This window comes from Mauremys reevesii, linkage group 1 (assembly GCF_016161935.1).
Source record: "Mauremys reevesii isolate NIE-2019 linkage group 1, ASM1616193v1, whole genome shotgun sequence".
Classification (NCBI taxonomy): domain Eukaryota; kingdom Metazoa; phylum Chordata; order Testudines; family Geoemydidae; genus Mauremys; species Mauremys reevesii.
The window spans coordinates 53357793-53371642 of record NC_052623.1 but is presented as its reverse complement, the minus strand read 5'-3'; the positions used below and the strand labels follow the sequence as shown (position 1 = coordinate 53371642).

Here is a 13850-nt window from a genome sequence, read left to right as displayed (position 1 = left end):
CCAGGATGAGTCGTCTCATCCAACATGGAAGATGGCAGAGAAGAAGCCCTCTTCTTGGATGAGGACCTGGAGGGGGATTTCTCTCGTTTCTTGTGAAAGTGTTTCCTCTCTCTCATGCCATTGTTTGGAGAAGTCCTTACCTCTGCTCCCACTGACCTCAGAGTCTGATATCACCATGCTTGGAGATGTGCTTCTCGGTGCTTCTGCCCAATGTACAGGAGCATATGCCAGGCCAGAGATGGAACCATATAGCACAGTTCATCAAGAATTTCCAAAGCCTATATTCATCGGCTTGACAGGCTCAGCTTGGGAAGGGCTGACTAATAGTGCACTTCAAGGGGATGTGAGCTTCTCTGAGGCACCTGATGTGGGCGTCACTGACTGCGAAGGCCAGAAGGCAGGAAATGCAGTTCTTAAACCCTGGGATCTTGGACATACTAGTCATCCCATATGAGCCTGGCCAGGGGCATATCGGGGGAGAACCCCAAGACCCTATTTACTAAAAACTATGCTTATTTAACTATAAAAATTATCTAAAAAACTATTCAGAAATATTTACAGTTCAACACAGAAGAAGCTAGCAAACACTGCAGATACTGAAGAGGTTCTACCTCAGACCATGGGCTGTAGAAAGGAACTGAAGAGGCAGTTGGTGTAGGCCACCCCTTCTACTTTCAGTTTGGTGCATGAGTAGTGCAGGCACGAACCAACAAACTACCAGCAAGAATCTTCCAGTTTCTGGCATGTGGAACGCATGTGCACCCACAGTGGAGTTCATATAGGGACCATCAATCAAAAAAAGAATTGCTGTTAGATGTGCTGGGAGGAGAAGGAAAGCAGGAAGTGCCAAAAAGGGTGGAGGAAAATGACAAGGTAAAGCGTGGGGTTTATTTATTATTTTCAAACCTCAGAAGTAGATTAGATGCCTAAGGGGAAAAAATGAAAGCCACAGTCCTGCCTCAAAAGAGTTTACACTCTACAGGATACTATATGAGAAGGTCATGAACAGACAAAAAAGCAGGGGAGGAAAAGTGATAGAGGGGCCAAAAGTGACAAAAGAAAGACTGTTGTTACTAAGGAATTTTTCAATTTTGATGGTTCCATTAACTTTTAAATCCCACCCTCTTTTTTAAACTCGCATCTTGTCGGAAATGAAGTAGAATTGAGTTTTTAGGACAGATCTGAAAGCAAGGAATGTGACTTGGTTAACAAGTTTGCAGAACAATTCTATGCAAAGGGGAACATGCACAGAAGGCACAGTTTATTTAGTTGGGTGTTGGACTAGATGGCCTCCTGAGGTCCCTTCCAGCCCTGATATTCTATGATTCTATGACACAGAGGTGGGAATGTGAGAAAAATAAAGGTGACAGCAAGTGAGAGAATGGAAGTGGTGAGGTAAGAATGCAGAAGGCCTATCGCAGGGGTGGGCAAACTTTTTGGCCCGAGGGCCACATCTGGGAATAGAAATTGTATGGTATGTCATGAATGCTCATAAAATTGGGGTTGCGATGTGGGAGAGGGTGAGGGCTCTGGTTGGAAGTGTGTGCTCTGGGGTGGGGCCAGAAATGAGGAATTCAGGGTGCAGGAGTGGGCTCTGGGTGGGTTTGGGCTCTGGGGTGGGGATGGGGATGAGGAGTTTGGGGTGCAGGAGGGTGCTGTGGGCTGGGACCAAAGGGTTTGGAGGGTGGGAGGGGGATCAGGGCTGGGGCTTGGGGTGCGGGAAAGGGTGCAGGCTCCAGCTTGGGGTGCAGCTCTGGGATGGGGCTGGGAATGAGGGGTTTGGAGTGCAGGAGGGTGCTCCAGGCTAGGATCGAGGAGGATCAGGGCTGGGGCAGGAGGTTGGGACGTTGTGAGCGGGTGTGTGGCTCAGGGGTGCAGGCTCTGGGAAGCGCTTACCTCAAATGGCTCACAGAAATGGCGGCCATGTCCCCACTCTGGCTCCTACGCGGAACCACAGCCAGGCAGCTCTGCACGCTGCCCCGTCCGCAGGCACTGCCCCTGCAGCTCCCATTGGCTGCAGTTCCTGGCCAATGGGAGCTGCAGGGGCTGCATTTGGGGCAGGGGCAGCGTGGAGAGCAAAGTCCCGTCTGCCTCTACATGTAGGAGTGGGGCCATGCTGCTGCTTCCGGGAGCGGCCCCTGACCCTGCTGGAGCGATGGACTGGGGCCATGCCGCTGCATATCTAACCAAAAAAGTCTTCCCAAATCCCCTTCCTGAACAAGGTTTATAGCAATGAAGATCATGATGTATTTTTGTTTTATATACAACTTGGTTTTTTGTTCTATTTTTTAAAAATTAGAATATTAAACTTTAGTTAGGTCCTTAGTTGTGTATTCTTTGTTTGTTCTCATTCCAATTAGTGCCATTGCTACTTTCCTTTTAGTGCTTTAGTAGATTTTAAATATTAACTTTGCGCTGAGGACTCATACATACATCTCAACTTGCACACCTCTCATGGCTGTCTCTCTCATATAGATATATATAGATAGATATATAGATATTTCATCTTGGATTGTTTGCCACTCTCAGGCTCAGTATAGCCAAAACTAAGTGCATAATATTATGTCCCCGACTCTCTCCACTACCTCCATTCTGTGGCCTGACTATCCTCCCTGTTACACAGACTTAATGACCATGGGGTTGTGTGGGTGTGGATGTGTTTTTGACTCTCCTCTCCTCTTTTCCCTGTGTCTGTTATGTAACCAAAGCCTATCACTTTGCCCTCTACACATTTTGAAGTCCTCAAGACAGTGTTGAAAACAGGATACTGGACTTGATGCACCAGGATGGCTTTTCTCATGTTTCCCCCTTCCTTCCAGTGCCAGTTGCCAAAATTTATTTGTTCATGCCTTAATCATCTTCCTCCTTGACTAAAGTTCCTCCAGTCTTCTAGATACTCATTGTCCCCAATCTATCAAAACTCCTGGTTGTTGGTTTGACGCTCATTTCATTGTGTATACCTCCTTTTCCTTGCTTTTAAAATCCTACATCATTCACCACCTACCTCCTGATAGGTCGTGGTGGGCAAACTATGGCTCCACGGGCTGGATCTGGCCCACCAGCCATTTTAATCCAGCCCCTGAGCTCCCGCTGGGGAGCAGGGTCTGGGGCTTGCCCCACTCCGGAGCTCCAGCTGGGGAGCAGGAGCCGATGCTGCTCTACACAGCTCTAGGAATGCCATATTATGTCCAATTCAGACTATAAACTCACAGAGGCAGAAAGCACTACATTTTAACTGTGAAGAGCCATGAACATATACAGCACTCTATAAGTCAGGCCTGCACAACATGTGGCCCCTGGGCCACATGCAGCCCACATGGGCTCACTGTGCGGCCCACAGGCAAGCGGCAAAGTGGGGCTGCTGGGTTCGCCCCTGCCCGGGGGGGGGGGGGGCCCTCACAGCCCACTCCAACCGCCCTAACGGCCAGATCCGCACATGTCTCCGGCTCCCGCTCCCCCCGCCTGGACTAAAGCAGGTGCGTCACTTCTGGGGCCCGCCAAGGTGGGAAGCGTTGGGCACAAGGCAGAGCCATAAGTGCTGAGCGAGGGGAGGGGCGCCCGGCCTGGGCTTGAGCCGCAGCTCGGGGGAGGGGACTGGGCCAAGACCCCCCCCTTCCGTTGGGGGCAGGGCGGCCACTGCGCTGGTAGGTCCCAGGGTGGCCTCTGTAGTGATGGGGGCGGGGGGTTGAACTGTCTGTGGGCAGCCAGGAAATCCCCAGAGGAGGGAGGGAGGGAGCGAGCAAGGGAGGGAGGGAGGTGTGTGGGGGAGGAGGGCACCTGCCCTGCCCCAACTGTTGCCCCCTTCCCTGGTCCAGGGACCTTCCCCCTCCCCAGCCCCTATCACACTGCCCGCCCCCGGCTCCCTGCAGCCCCTGTGTTTGGGGTGGGTGGATGTTTCGGCGGGGCCAGGGGTTTTGACCCTCAGCTTTTTTTTTTTTTTTTTGGAGTAATATGGCCCTCGCCGCTTTACGAGTTGTGCAGGCCTGCTGTAAGTACTAGAAAACTAAAAGCAGGGGAGGTAGAGTTGAGAAATCATACGCTCTAGCTCGAGACTGAACGTTTACATTACAATTAAACAGCCCTGTAGCCTGAGTCCCATGAGCCCGAGTCAGCTGATGGAGGCCAGCAGCAGTTGTTTAACTGCAATGTACATATACCCTTAAGGTCTGCAGGGTGAGAGCTTTTTTCCGCAGACCTCAAAACAAGTCAATATCACAAAGTGAATTTTGCATGGCTCGTAAGAACCAAAGATCTCTCTAATAATCATCATACCCCAGTGTATCTTTCTACGTTACTACTTCAGCATTAAAATAAATTTGTTATCTAGCTGAAGTATGGCAAATAGATTCTAGAAGAATCTTTTAGTTGCAATGAATACCAATTTTCTAATGCTCGGTCCACTGCTCTTACTATTAGACTACACTCCTTTATTGCTTTTAGTTCCTAGTAGTATTCATCATTTCAACATAATAAAAAAAAATACTTGAATTTTCAGGATCATGAGACAAATTTAAAATTGAGGACAAGTTAGAATTGCAATCTGAATATTGAGAATGACTCTTCAAATGAATATTCTTAGTGATCTGAAGCCATAGATTATTAGCATACATATTAGCTGATACAGACACACACACACATACTCTTCTCTTCCCTCCACCCCATTTCCTTACATTAACGGCTAATGCACACAGCTGGTATTGTTCTAATGTGATGATTTCATGGTAACAAGGTTCCTGTGCCAGCTTCACAATAGCACTAGCAGCAGCCAGCCTCAGACGAGACATATCGGGTTTACTGAAAAACAAGCACAGAGGTAGATGGGTTAAATTAGTGCAAGATTATTTAAGTATCTGAGGCATGGAATCAAGTTCCTCAAGTCTGAAACAATTTTTCTCCATCATGCTGAAAAATGGCTCAGGTGGAACAGTGAGGAATTTGAATGGCCTTTGCTTTCTGTACACAATAATTATGTAAGTAACTGAAAAGTAAAATTAGAACCTTGTAAATTAATACTTCTCACAGAATCTCTACCCATCTAGAGGTTTGCATAGTACCTCTGCTATACCTTGTGTTATTTGCTGTATGAAAGGGATTAGTTTCCAGATTCAGGACAGCATAATCACAACCTACTTAGGGTACACCTATACACTTGGGCACATTTTCCCCCAAGGGAATTAATGTCCTTTGTGATTTCCTCAAAAAGTTTCACGAGGAAATGGTTCCAGTTTGCCTTATCATAATGCCTATGTATTAGCGAATGCTAGCACAATATGCATCATGTCCTTATGTATACTAGGGCTTATGAAATCTCAGTATAATGGCTAAAGCATTCCCTCTCCTATGAAGCCAGATAAAGGGATCTGGTGAGTCAAACCAATTATCTCTCAATGTTTTAGGAGTACCAGTAATTGGTTTACATGCTGCCCTAATCAGGCATTTGCTATTTTACAAATATGGTTGGATTTTTGGTACATTGAGTAATACTATATTGACAAAGAGATCATAAGAGTATAAAATAGTTTCCTCAACTTATTTCTGCAAATTGGTATTGACCCAGTCTGTATAAACTTAATCAGTTTATTGCTAGCCTTCAGGGACTTTCAAAACTGTCTCATTTTTGGGAAATTAGCATTTCTTTTGGCCTTCTGTGCATCTAAATTGTCAAAAAAAATAGATCTCAAAGAGTCCCATGTCTCACACAGGCTCTGGCTTGGGCCTGGGCTCTAGTGTTGACTGCAATAACAAGCAAAGCTTTTCCCCCGGCAACTTGTAGTAAAAAACCGATCTAATTAATGAGGGGATAAAATTACTGATATATGAAAGATGACAAATATTGAATGCCTTAATCTTTCTCTCAGGTATTTATGGAGCAACAGCTACCAGACTATTTTAAATCCATCTTTATCATAAAATATATATTTAAAAGTTGGGGTGATTAGGAAGGAAAAGATTGTAACTATACTTAATAAACAGAACATGACAGAATACTTGGAGATTTTGAACATACTCAAATTGTCTAGTCGTGTACCTTAAAGTTTTAAGGGGGTTAGCTAACAATTTTTTTTGAAGTCATGTAGAAATGGACTACTACTACAACAAAAAAAGCGCATGAAGAATGATCCTGGAATTTTCTAGTGCACAGTGGCTTCTAACTAAAATAGAACAGAAAAAAATTAGAAGAAAAAAACAAGTATGCTAATTGAGTCACATGCAATAAGTAGTATGGGTTTATAACAGGGGTTGGCAACCTGTGGCATGCGTGCCAAAACACGGCACGCGAGCCGATTTTGAGTGGCACGCAGCCGCCTGCCGCAGTCCTGGCCCCCAGCCCCACTCAGCACCCCCGCCCACCGCTCTCCCCTGCAGGGTCAGGAAGCAGAAGCTTGGTTCTGCGGCAACCAAGCTTCCTTCTCCCCTGCTTCTTCCCCAAGCATGGTGCTTTCCTGCCCCGCCCCCTCTCCTTCCCTGCGCCAATCAGCTGATGGCCCTTGTGAGGGGGAGGGGGGAAGAGCAGCAGTGTGCAGGCAGCTCCATAGAGGAGACAGAGAGAGGTAGGGAGGGGGCCTTGGAGAAGGGGGTGGAACAGGGCATATCCCCTTCCAGCCCCCTGCCCTGAGCCATTCAGGGCAGGGGGCTGGGAGCACCCCTACGAGCTGAGCACCCCAGCCCTCTGCCCTGATCCCCCCCCCCCCACACACACAGCATTCTGCCCTGCAGCCCCCAACCCTCCAGCCCTCTGCCCTGAATCCCCCCACCCCAACACACACCCAGCCTTCTGCCCTGCATTCCCACAGCCCCCATCCCTCTGCCCTGACCCCCCCACACAGCCCCATCCCTCTGCCCTGACCCTTGACCCCACACACACCCAGCCCTTTGCCCTACACTCCCCCTCATCCCTGAACCCCCTCCCCCAGCCCTCTGCTCTGACCCCTGAAACCTCCCCACCCAGGTCTGGGGTCCTGGCCGCAGGCCCTGCTCAGCCCGCTGCCGGCCTAGGTGAACAGAACCCCAGGCTGGCAGTGAGCTGAGCGGTCTGGCGGCATAAGATCAGCATTTTAATTTAGTTTTAAATGACGCTTCTTAAACATTTTGAAAACCTTGTTTACTTTACATACAATAGTTTAGTTATATAATATAGACTTCTAGAAAGAGACCTTCTAAAAATGTTAAAATGTATTACCGGCACGCAAAACCTTAAATTAGAGTGAATAAATGAAGACTTGGCACACCGCTGCTGAAAGGTTGCCGACCCCCGGTTTATAAAGAATAAACTAAGTGCGCTTTTCTTTGTGGTAGAAATTTGTTGGTGAAAAGAAAGGATAAGCTTAAAAGCTCTCAATTTTACTCGGCCATTTGACAGTATCACAAAATCTTATTTTCAAAATTAATTCAAGTCAGATTTTTACATGTAAACTGGCTAAATTATTACATAGTTCAAATTATTCATATTAAATATTATTTGTATTATAGCACTGCACAGAAGCCAGAATAAGATCAGGGCCTAACTGTGTTAGAGATTATACAAACACATAAGAGACAGTCCCAGCCCTTAAGCGTTTACAATCTGAATTAAAACAAGCCACAAGTGGTTGTAATAAGCAAATGAATTAAGAATGTGGTGGGGGGGAAGGCCAGAGGGATGAGGCTAACAGCAATCACACATGGTGTATTGTATAGCAGAAGGCATTGTAAACAGAAATATGAGGATTTAAGAAAGGGGTTATGATATAAGCCATATATTTGAAACTGCAGCAAAGTGAGACCAAACGGGTAGATAAATTGTGGGACTGGAGTACTCAGTCTTAATTTTGTGAAGTTCTGTTGTACATAATCTAAAGACATGTCTTGAAAGCACTTGTAAAAATCAATGGCTTATAAACTTCAATGTGAACTGACATTTTCTCTCACTCCACAGACTAATACTTAGGTATGTCGGAAAGAAATCCTCTTCTGAATGCACAGCATGTAAATGAAAGTTGTCTAACCCTCTAAATTTCTTCCAAGTTGCATGGAGCTAAAGGATTCCTCTGAACAAAACTAAACCTTTGGCAATATTGGGTATCAAGCTGGAGCCTGGAGGCAGCATTATGCCTGAATCTATAAAGCAATGGCAGCCACTGAAACGGTATATTTTTCTTTCATCCAACTCTTGGTTTTTCCCTGCTAGTTTCATTTTTCTGTAGGCCTTCATTCTAGATCAATGTGGAAGGCATGGCCCTTCAATATTCTTATTTCCAAAATGCAGTTTTATGAGGGATGACTTTTGGGACTTACTGCCAGTCAGTACTTCAGTGGGGCTGAAGATCTCTTCAAATATATTCTTGCCCTAGTATCCACGTTCTTGCCCTAGTATCAGAATTTTAACAGCTATTTGCAGCAGCTAGTGTCCTGTGATATTGCAGTATCCTAGTGCTCTTCTCACAAATACTTAAGCAATACTGTATTTTTACATTTAATGCTTTATTTAGGTCAAATAAAAAACAATATTAAAACAGCATGGTGTGGCAACTTTAACTTAAATTGTTTTAGTTTAGCCTATTTCAATTAAGTCTCAAGCTTTTCTAAAGTAGTATTTAAATTTAAAGGGTATTATCAAGGTGAATAAGCCAAAAATATTTCATCTGTACACGTGCTAACATTGTATGCATAAAGGAGTATAGTTGCTATGTAGAAGAATTACCTGGAAGCTAAAAAATAAAGCATTGAAGCCAACTATCCAAAGAAACTGTATCTCTGAGAAATATATTACCAGTTGCAGTCTACCAAGTTTCCTCAGCCATCTGCCCCATGGTTTAAATAGGAAGTGGCTAGTGTCAAAGTGTTTTCCATGTGGTGCTCAGACTGGAACCAAGTTCCTACCTACATATGACAAAGTCTGGACTTGGCGACTTTCAGAGCATGCTGCAAGGCCCATTTCCCTATACTGTCCGTAAAGAAGTGGGGCTGTATAAGTGTGTAAGTGAGAAGAGAGGGGTTAGAATCTTATTTATGGGGGATGGGAGATTCTCTTGCCAAGATAGGGACATTCTTGAGGAGGCGACTGAGGAAGAAACCGACCTTAGTCACAGAGTGTGTTCATATCCTGGATGGATACTGTGATAGCAGTGTTTGATACAGTTCAAGACCCATCTGGAGAGCCTTTAGACCTATTTGCAATGGAAAGAACAAACTTAGGAGATTTCCTAAAAGCCTTTATCCTGTCCAGGTAGAAGGCCAGAGCTCTCTTAACATCTAGCATGTGAAGTATGGCCTTTCTGTTATTGAGGTGAGGCTTAACATAAAATGTTTTGAGGTGAACTGGTTGGTTTATGTGAAAAGATGAGGTCACCTTGGACATGACCTTTGGGTGTGGCCTCAGAGTAACCTTGTTGTGAAAGAAGACTGTAAAAGGGTGGTGCATCCATAAGCTGGGTTATCTCCCCTATTCTCCTTGCCGAGGTGAGGGCAACTAGAAATGCAGTCTTCACTGATAGGTTTGTGGCCATAGGTTCAAAGGGCAGTCCAGGCTCTTTAACTGAGTTCAGGTCCCATGTTGAGATGGGATGTATGGATTGGGGAAAAGAGGTTCGCTATGCCCTTCAGGAACCTCATTGTTTGAAGTGTGAGAAAACTGAGTATCAATCTGTTTGTTGATGGAAAGTCACTAGGGCCGCCAGGTTTACTTTGAGTGAACTGAGAGAGAGCCCTGACTTATCGAGAGTCTGTATGTAGTCTAACACTGCAAGGAAAGTAGCAGATGCCAGGGTAATTTGCCTGGAATTGCACCAAACTTGAAACTTGGTCCACTTTTCTAGGTAATTACGACAGGGTAGCCGATTTCCTACTGTTTATTAACACTTCCTGTACCTCCAGAACAGGAGCTCTCTATGTGTTGGAACCATGAAGGAGCCAGGCTTTGAGCCGGAGTATCCACAGGTTCAGATGGAGAGTGCGTCATTTGTTCTGCAACAGAAGGTAAGGACTGAGTTCAAGAGGGATCGGTGGACAAGCCACCAGCTGTGACAGGTACGGATACCACGTCTGTTTTGACCAGGTGGGAGCAATCAGTATGTTGTTTGCTTTTTCTCTTTTTATTTTTAACAGGACCTTCAACAGCAGAGGGAACGGTCGAAGCCGTATAGAAAACCCTCATCCCATGGAAGGAAGAGAGCATCCCGTAACGAGTGCTGGCCAAGGCCTGTCCTGGAGCAGTAGCATGGGCATTTCTTGTTCAGGTCAGTGTCAAAGAAGTCTATCATCAGTGTCCCTCACTGACAGAATATGCTGTGAAATACTACTTGGCTCATTTCCCTCTCGTGGTCATATGAAAACTTGCACCCGAGACAGCCTACTGTTGTGTTCTGTGCTCCCGGTAGACAGGCCGCTGATATTACAAAATTGTGGGAAATGCACCAATTCCACAGCTTTAGTGCTTCTGCGCAGAGGGCAGATGATCTGGCATCCCACTGGAAGATTTATGCAGTACATGTACGCAATGTTGTCTGTCATGACTTTCATATGTGTACCTTTGACCGGTGGAAGAAAGTAAGCACAAGCATTCCTGACTGCTCTGAGTTCAAGGAGGTTGATGTGGAGAGTCGCCTGTGCAAGTGACCATTTGCTGTGAGTCATGAGGTTGTTGAGATGGGCACCCTCTGAGGGACATGTCCATAGTGAGAAGTGTCCGGGGGGGGGGGGGGGGGGGAGGATGGAGAAATGTGTGAACAGGAGCCCTGTGCAAATGTTTGCTGGGTCTTTCCACCAATCCAGGGAGTGTTTGACCCTAGAAGGCATCGAGTGAGGTGTGTGTAAACTGTCTTTGTTTGGCTTGAAAGACGAGCACCACGTCTACAGGCACCTCATGTGAAGTCTGACACGAGATATTACGAACACGTCAGCCACCATGTGCCCCAGAAGCTGGAGGTAATGTCTGGTCTGTGTTTGAGAGCTGGTTTGCACTGTCTTTAAAAGCAAGGACAGGCTGTGAAATCTGTGCTGTGGAAGGAGCGCCTTTGCTTGCAGTGAGTAGAGATCGGCCGCTACAAATTCCAAGCATTGTATTTAAGTTAGGGTCGATTTTTGGACATTGATTTGTAGACCCAGTTTCATAAATATGTCCATAGTTCCATGGGTGGCCTGTAGAGCTTCGAAGGCGTGGGCCCTGAGGAGACAGTTGTCTAAGTATGGGTAAATGATGATCCCAAGTATGTAGGTGGGACAGCATTACACAGAGGACCTTGGAGAATACTCTGGGAGCCAATGAGAGGCCAAAAGGGACTGATACAGCAGTCCGTTCCATCTTAAGTGCTGTCTGGAGCACTGTTTTGGCCACTAACTATCCCTCGTTGATAATGGCCCAGAATTGTTCCCACTGTGATTCCACTAGATGATCAATAAAGGCACTGAATTTAGCATAGTTCATGTTGTAGTATTTTGCTGTTAGGGCTTGGTAGTTTGCAATTCTGAATTGCAAAGTAGCAGAAGAGTAGGCCTTCCTCCCAAATAAATCAAGGCGCCTTCAATCCCAATCATAGGGAGTGGATTTGGAATGATGTTAGCAACCACAGAAATTCACTGCATCAATCACAATGGAATTAGGCAGAGGGTGGGAGAAAATAAATTCCGTATCCCAGGGGAGGGGAAGATAGTACTTTTTATCAGTCTGGCGGTGTGGCCGATGATGACATTTGCCATATGAGCTTAGCTGGATCCAAAAGGGCCTGGTTGATAGGGAGGGCTAGCCTCCAGGAGGAGGATGTATGTAAAATACCTTGCAGCTTATAGTGAGTGTATTACTTCCTCTAGAGGTATTTGTATGGTATTTGCCACCCTCTTCATAAGATCTTGGAAGAGCTTAAAATTGTCTGTCAGACGATGAAGGGGGCATAATCATCTCTTCTGGAGGGGAGGAAGAGATGCAAGAATGTGGTATAACATCCTCCTCTAGTCCCACTTCCTGCTCCTCCAGGATCTCCTCAGGAGGTTCCGAGGCTCTAGATGCAGTGGTTGTGGGAGAATGCCTCAGAGTCTTTCAGCATGTGACACCAGACACCCAACAAGGCATGATGCCTATAGGCCAACCATGGATCCCATTTGGTCACCCCTGGATCCCAGTAGGGCTACTGGGGCAATGGGAAAGGCATGGGAGGCTGAGCCCATGGCTGGTCATGGTAGGAAGTAGGAGCACAGTAGGAGTGATGAAAGAGAACCTCCTCCTGGTCACTGTCCAAATCTCCACTGAAAAGTGGTGGAGCTGACATGGAAACTGGAGGTGCACAGCTCGGTGCCAGTGGTGAGCCCTAGGCCTGAGATTTGCTCAGTACCAGGGCCCTGGTACCAAGTACAGGAGACTCTGGTGCCTCAGGTACCATAAGGTCCTTAGAAAATCTAAACTCCTGTGGTGCCGCAGTAATATCTACTGTCAGTGGCTGCTGGTGTTGAGTTGATGGTGCCGAATGGACTGGAGACCTTGGCCGCAGCAAACAGTCTGATGATGGCTGTCTCGCAGTTGCCTGTGCTGGGGGCTTCTGTACTGGAGCCATCTGCCCAGAGGTGGTACAGTCTACGCCCCTGTCCCTGACCGGCAGTACCGCTCCTTTGATGCCTGTGCCCACAGGGTCCTCAGGCTTACCAAGGGTGTCTATTGCACCCTATGCCACCCAATCTGTGAGTACTGTGTTTACACGCCTTTGATACCAAGGAGACTGAATGTGCTGGATGGCAGCTGGACTCCCAACGGGGAGCTGAGAGCCCAGGTTGCAGCCTGGCTCCCAGCAGGGAGCTCAGTGCTGAGCGAGAGCCCGGGCTCTCAGCCCCCCACACTGCCCTGTTAAGTCGATGCAAGCACTCCTAGTGAAGACACAGACAGAAGGAGGGTAGTGGGGACATGGAAAACCACAGTAATTACTGCAGTGGCTGTTTGTCGACTTAAGTCTACTTAAATTTGTAGTGTAGACGTGCCCTAAGAATAAAAGCACTAAAAATCAGCTAACACCACATTTCTAAAGAAATAAAGTATCTGTAAATGGACTGCTAATCACTCCATCTTTAGCCAGGGGCGGATGAAAAGGAACTGAGCGTGAGTCTCCCCTCAAGGCAGAGCACGAGGACGTGAGCATGCATGTGCAGGCCGAATGGACACTGCTACAAAGATTTCCGATCAGAAGCGCAAGAACGCACATACGCCTAAAGTGGAACTCCCATAGGGATACTACTTGAAGAATTATTACTAAATTCCTTCACAGACTTCTATATATGGGTCATATGATGGTATTTTAAATTTAAGAGTGTTATGATTATTTACAAGTTATACTGAAATGGAATTCTCAGCTTGAGTGCAGTGACTAAAGTTAATGTACAACTACAAAATGCTCTATTTTGCAATTCTCTACCCTCTGGACTGGTCTGGTGTTTGATTTGCATAATCATTGTACAGTCATTTAACTATATACCAAACATGCAAATCTCTTTATTTTGACTACTGTAATCCCTCTCTGCTCTCCATTGGTTTCTGTAAACAGAATTTTCAACGTTTGCCAAGAACAATGATGGTGAACTCGGCTCCTCATTTGTGCTTGAAGAAAGATTAAAAAGTTTACACAAAAATAAACATTAGCAGTCAAAGCAAATGGGCTAACAACCAGATGAAACAAATTGTTAAAAAGCTAATCTTCTTTACTTATGTCCCTCCTCCTCTTCATCCTTATCTCCCTTCCTAAAAGCAGAGTGCCTTCAACTACGCATAAAGTGCACCACAAGGTAAGATTTTTTTAATTTTGTTTAAAGTCAGTTTAGAAGGAGAAAAAGGAGAAATTGCGCAATTTTTCCTTCCGGTATGAAAAGTAGTTCAGAGTAGAAGGATGAGAGAAAAA

The 13850-nt window shown here is 46.0% G+C and overlaps 1 protein-coding gene across 6 annotated transcripts in view; it reads right to left on the bottom strand.

Moving 5' to 3' along the window:
* The window catches only part of PDS5B (PDS5 cohesin associated factor B), a 254196-nt gene that overhangs the window by 49863 nt on the left and 190483 nt on the right, over positions 1–13850 (bottom strand). For all 6 annotated transcript variants that reach the window (XM_039535243.1, XM_039535254.1, XM_039535247.1 and 3 more), the window contains one exon: positions 4671–4794. In XM_039535243.1, coding sequence (XP_039391177.1) covers positions 4671–4794 — 124 coding nt within the window. The remainder of the gene's footprint in view (positions 1–4670; positions 4795–13850) is intronic.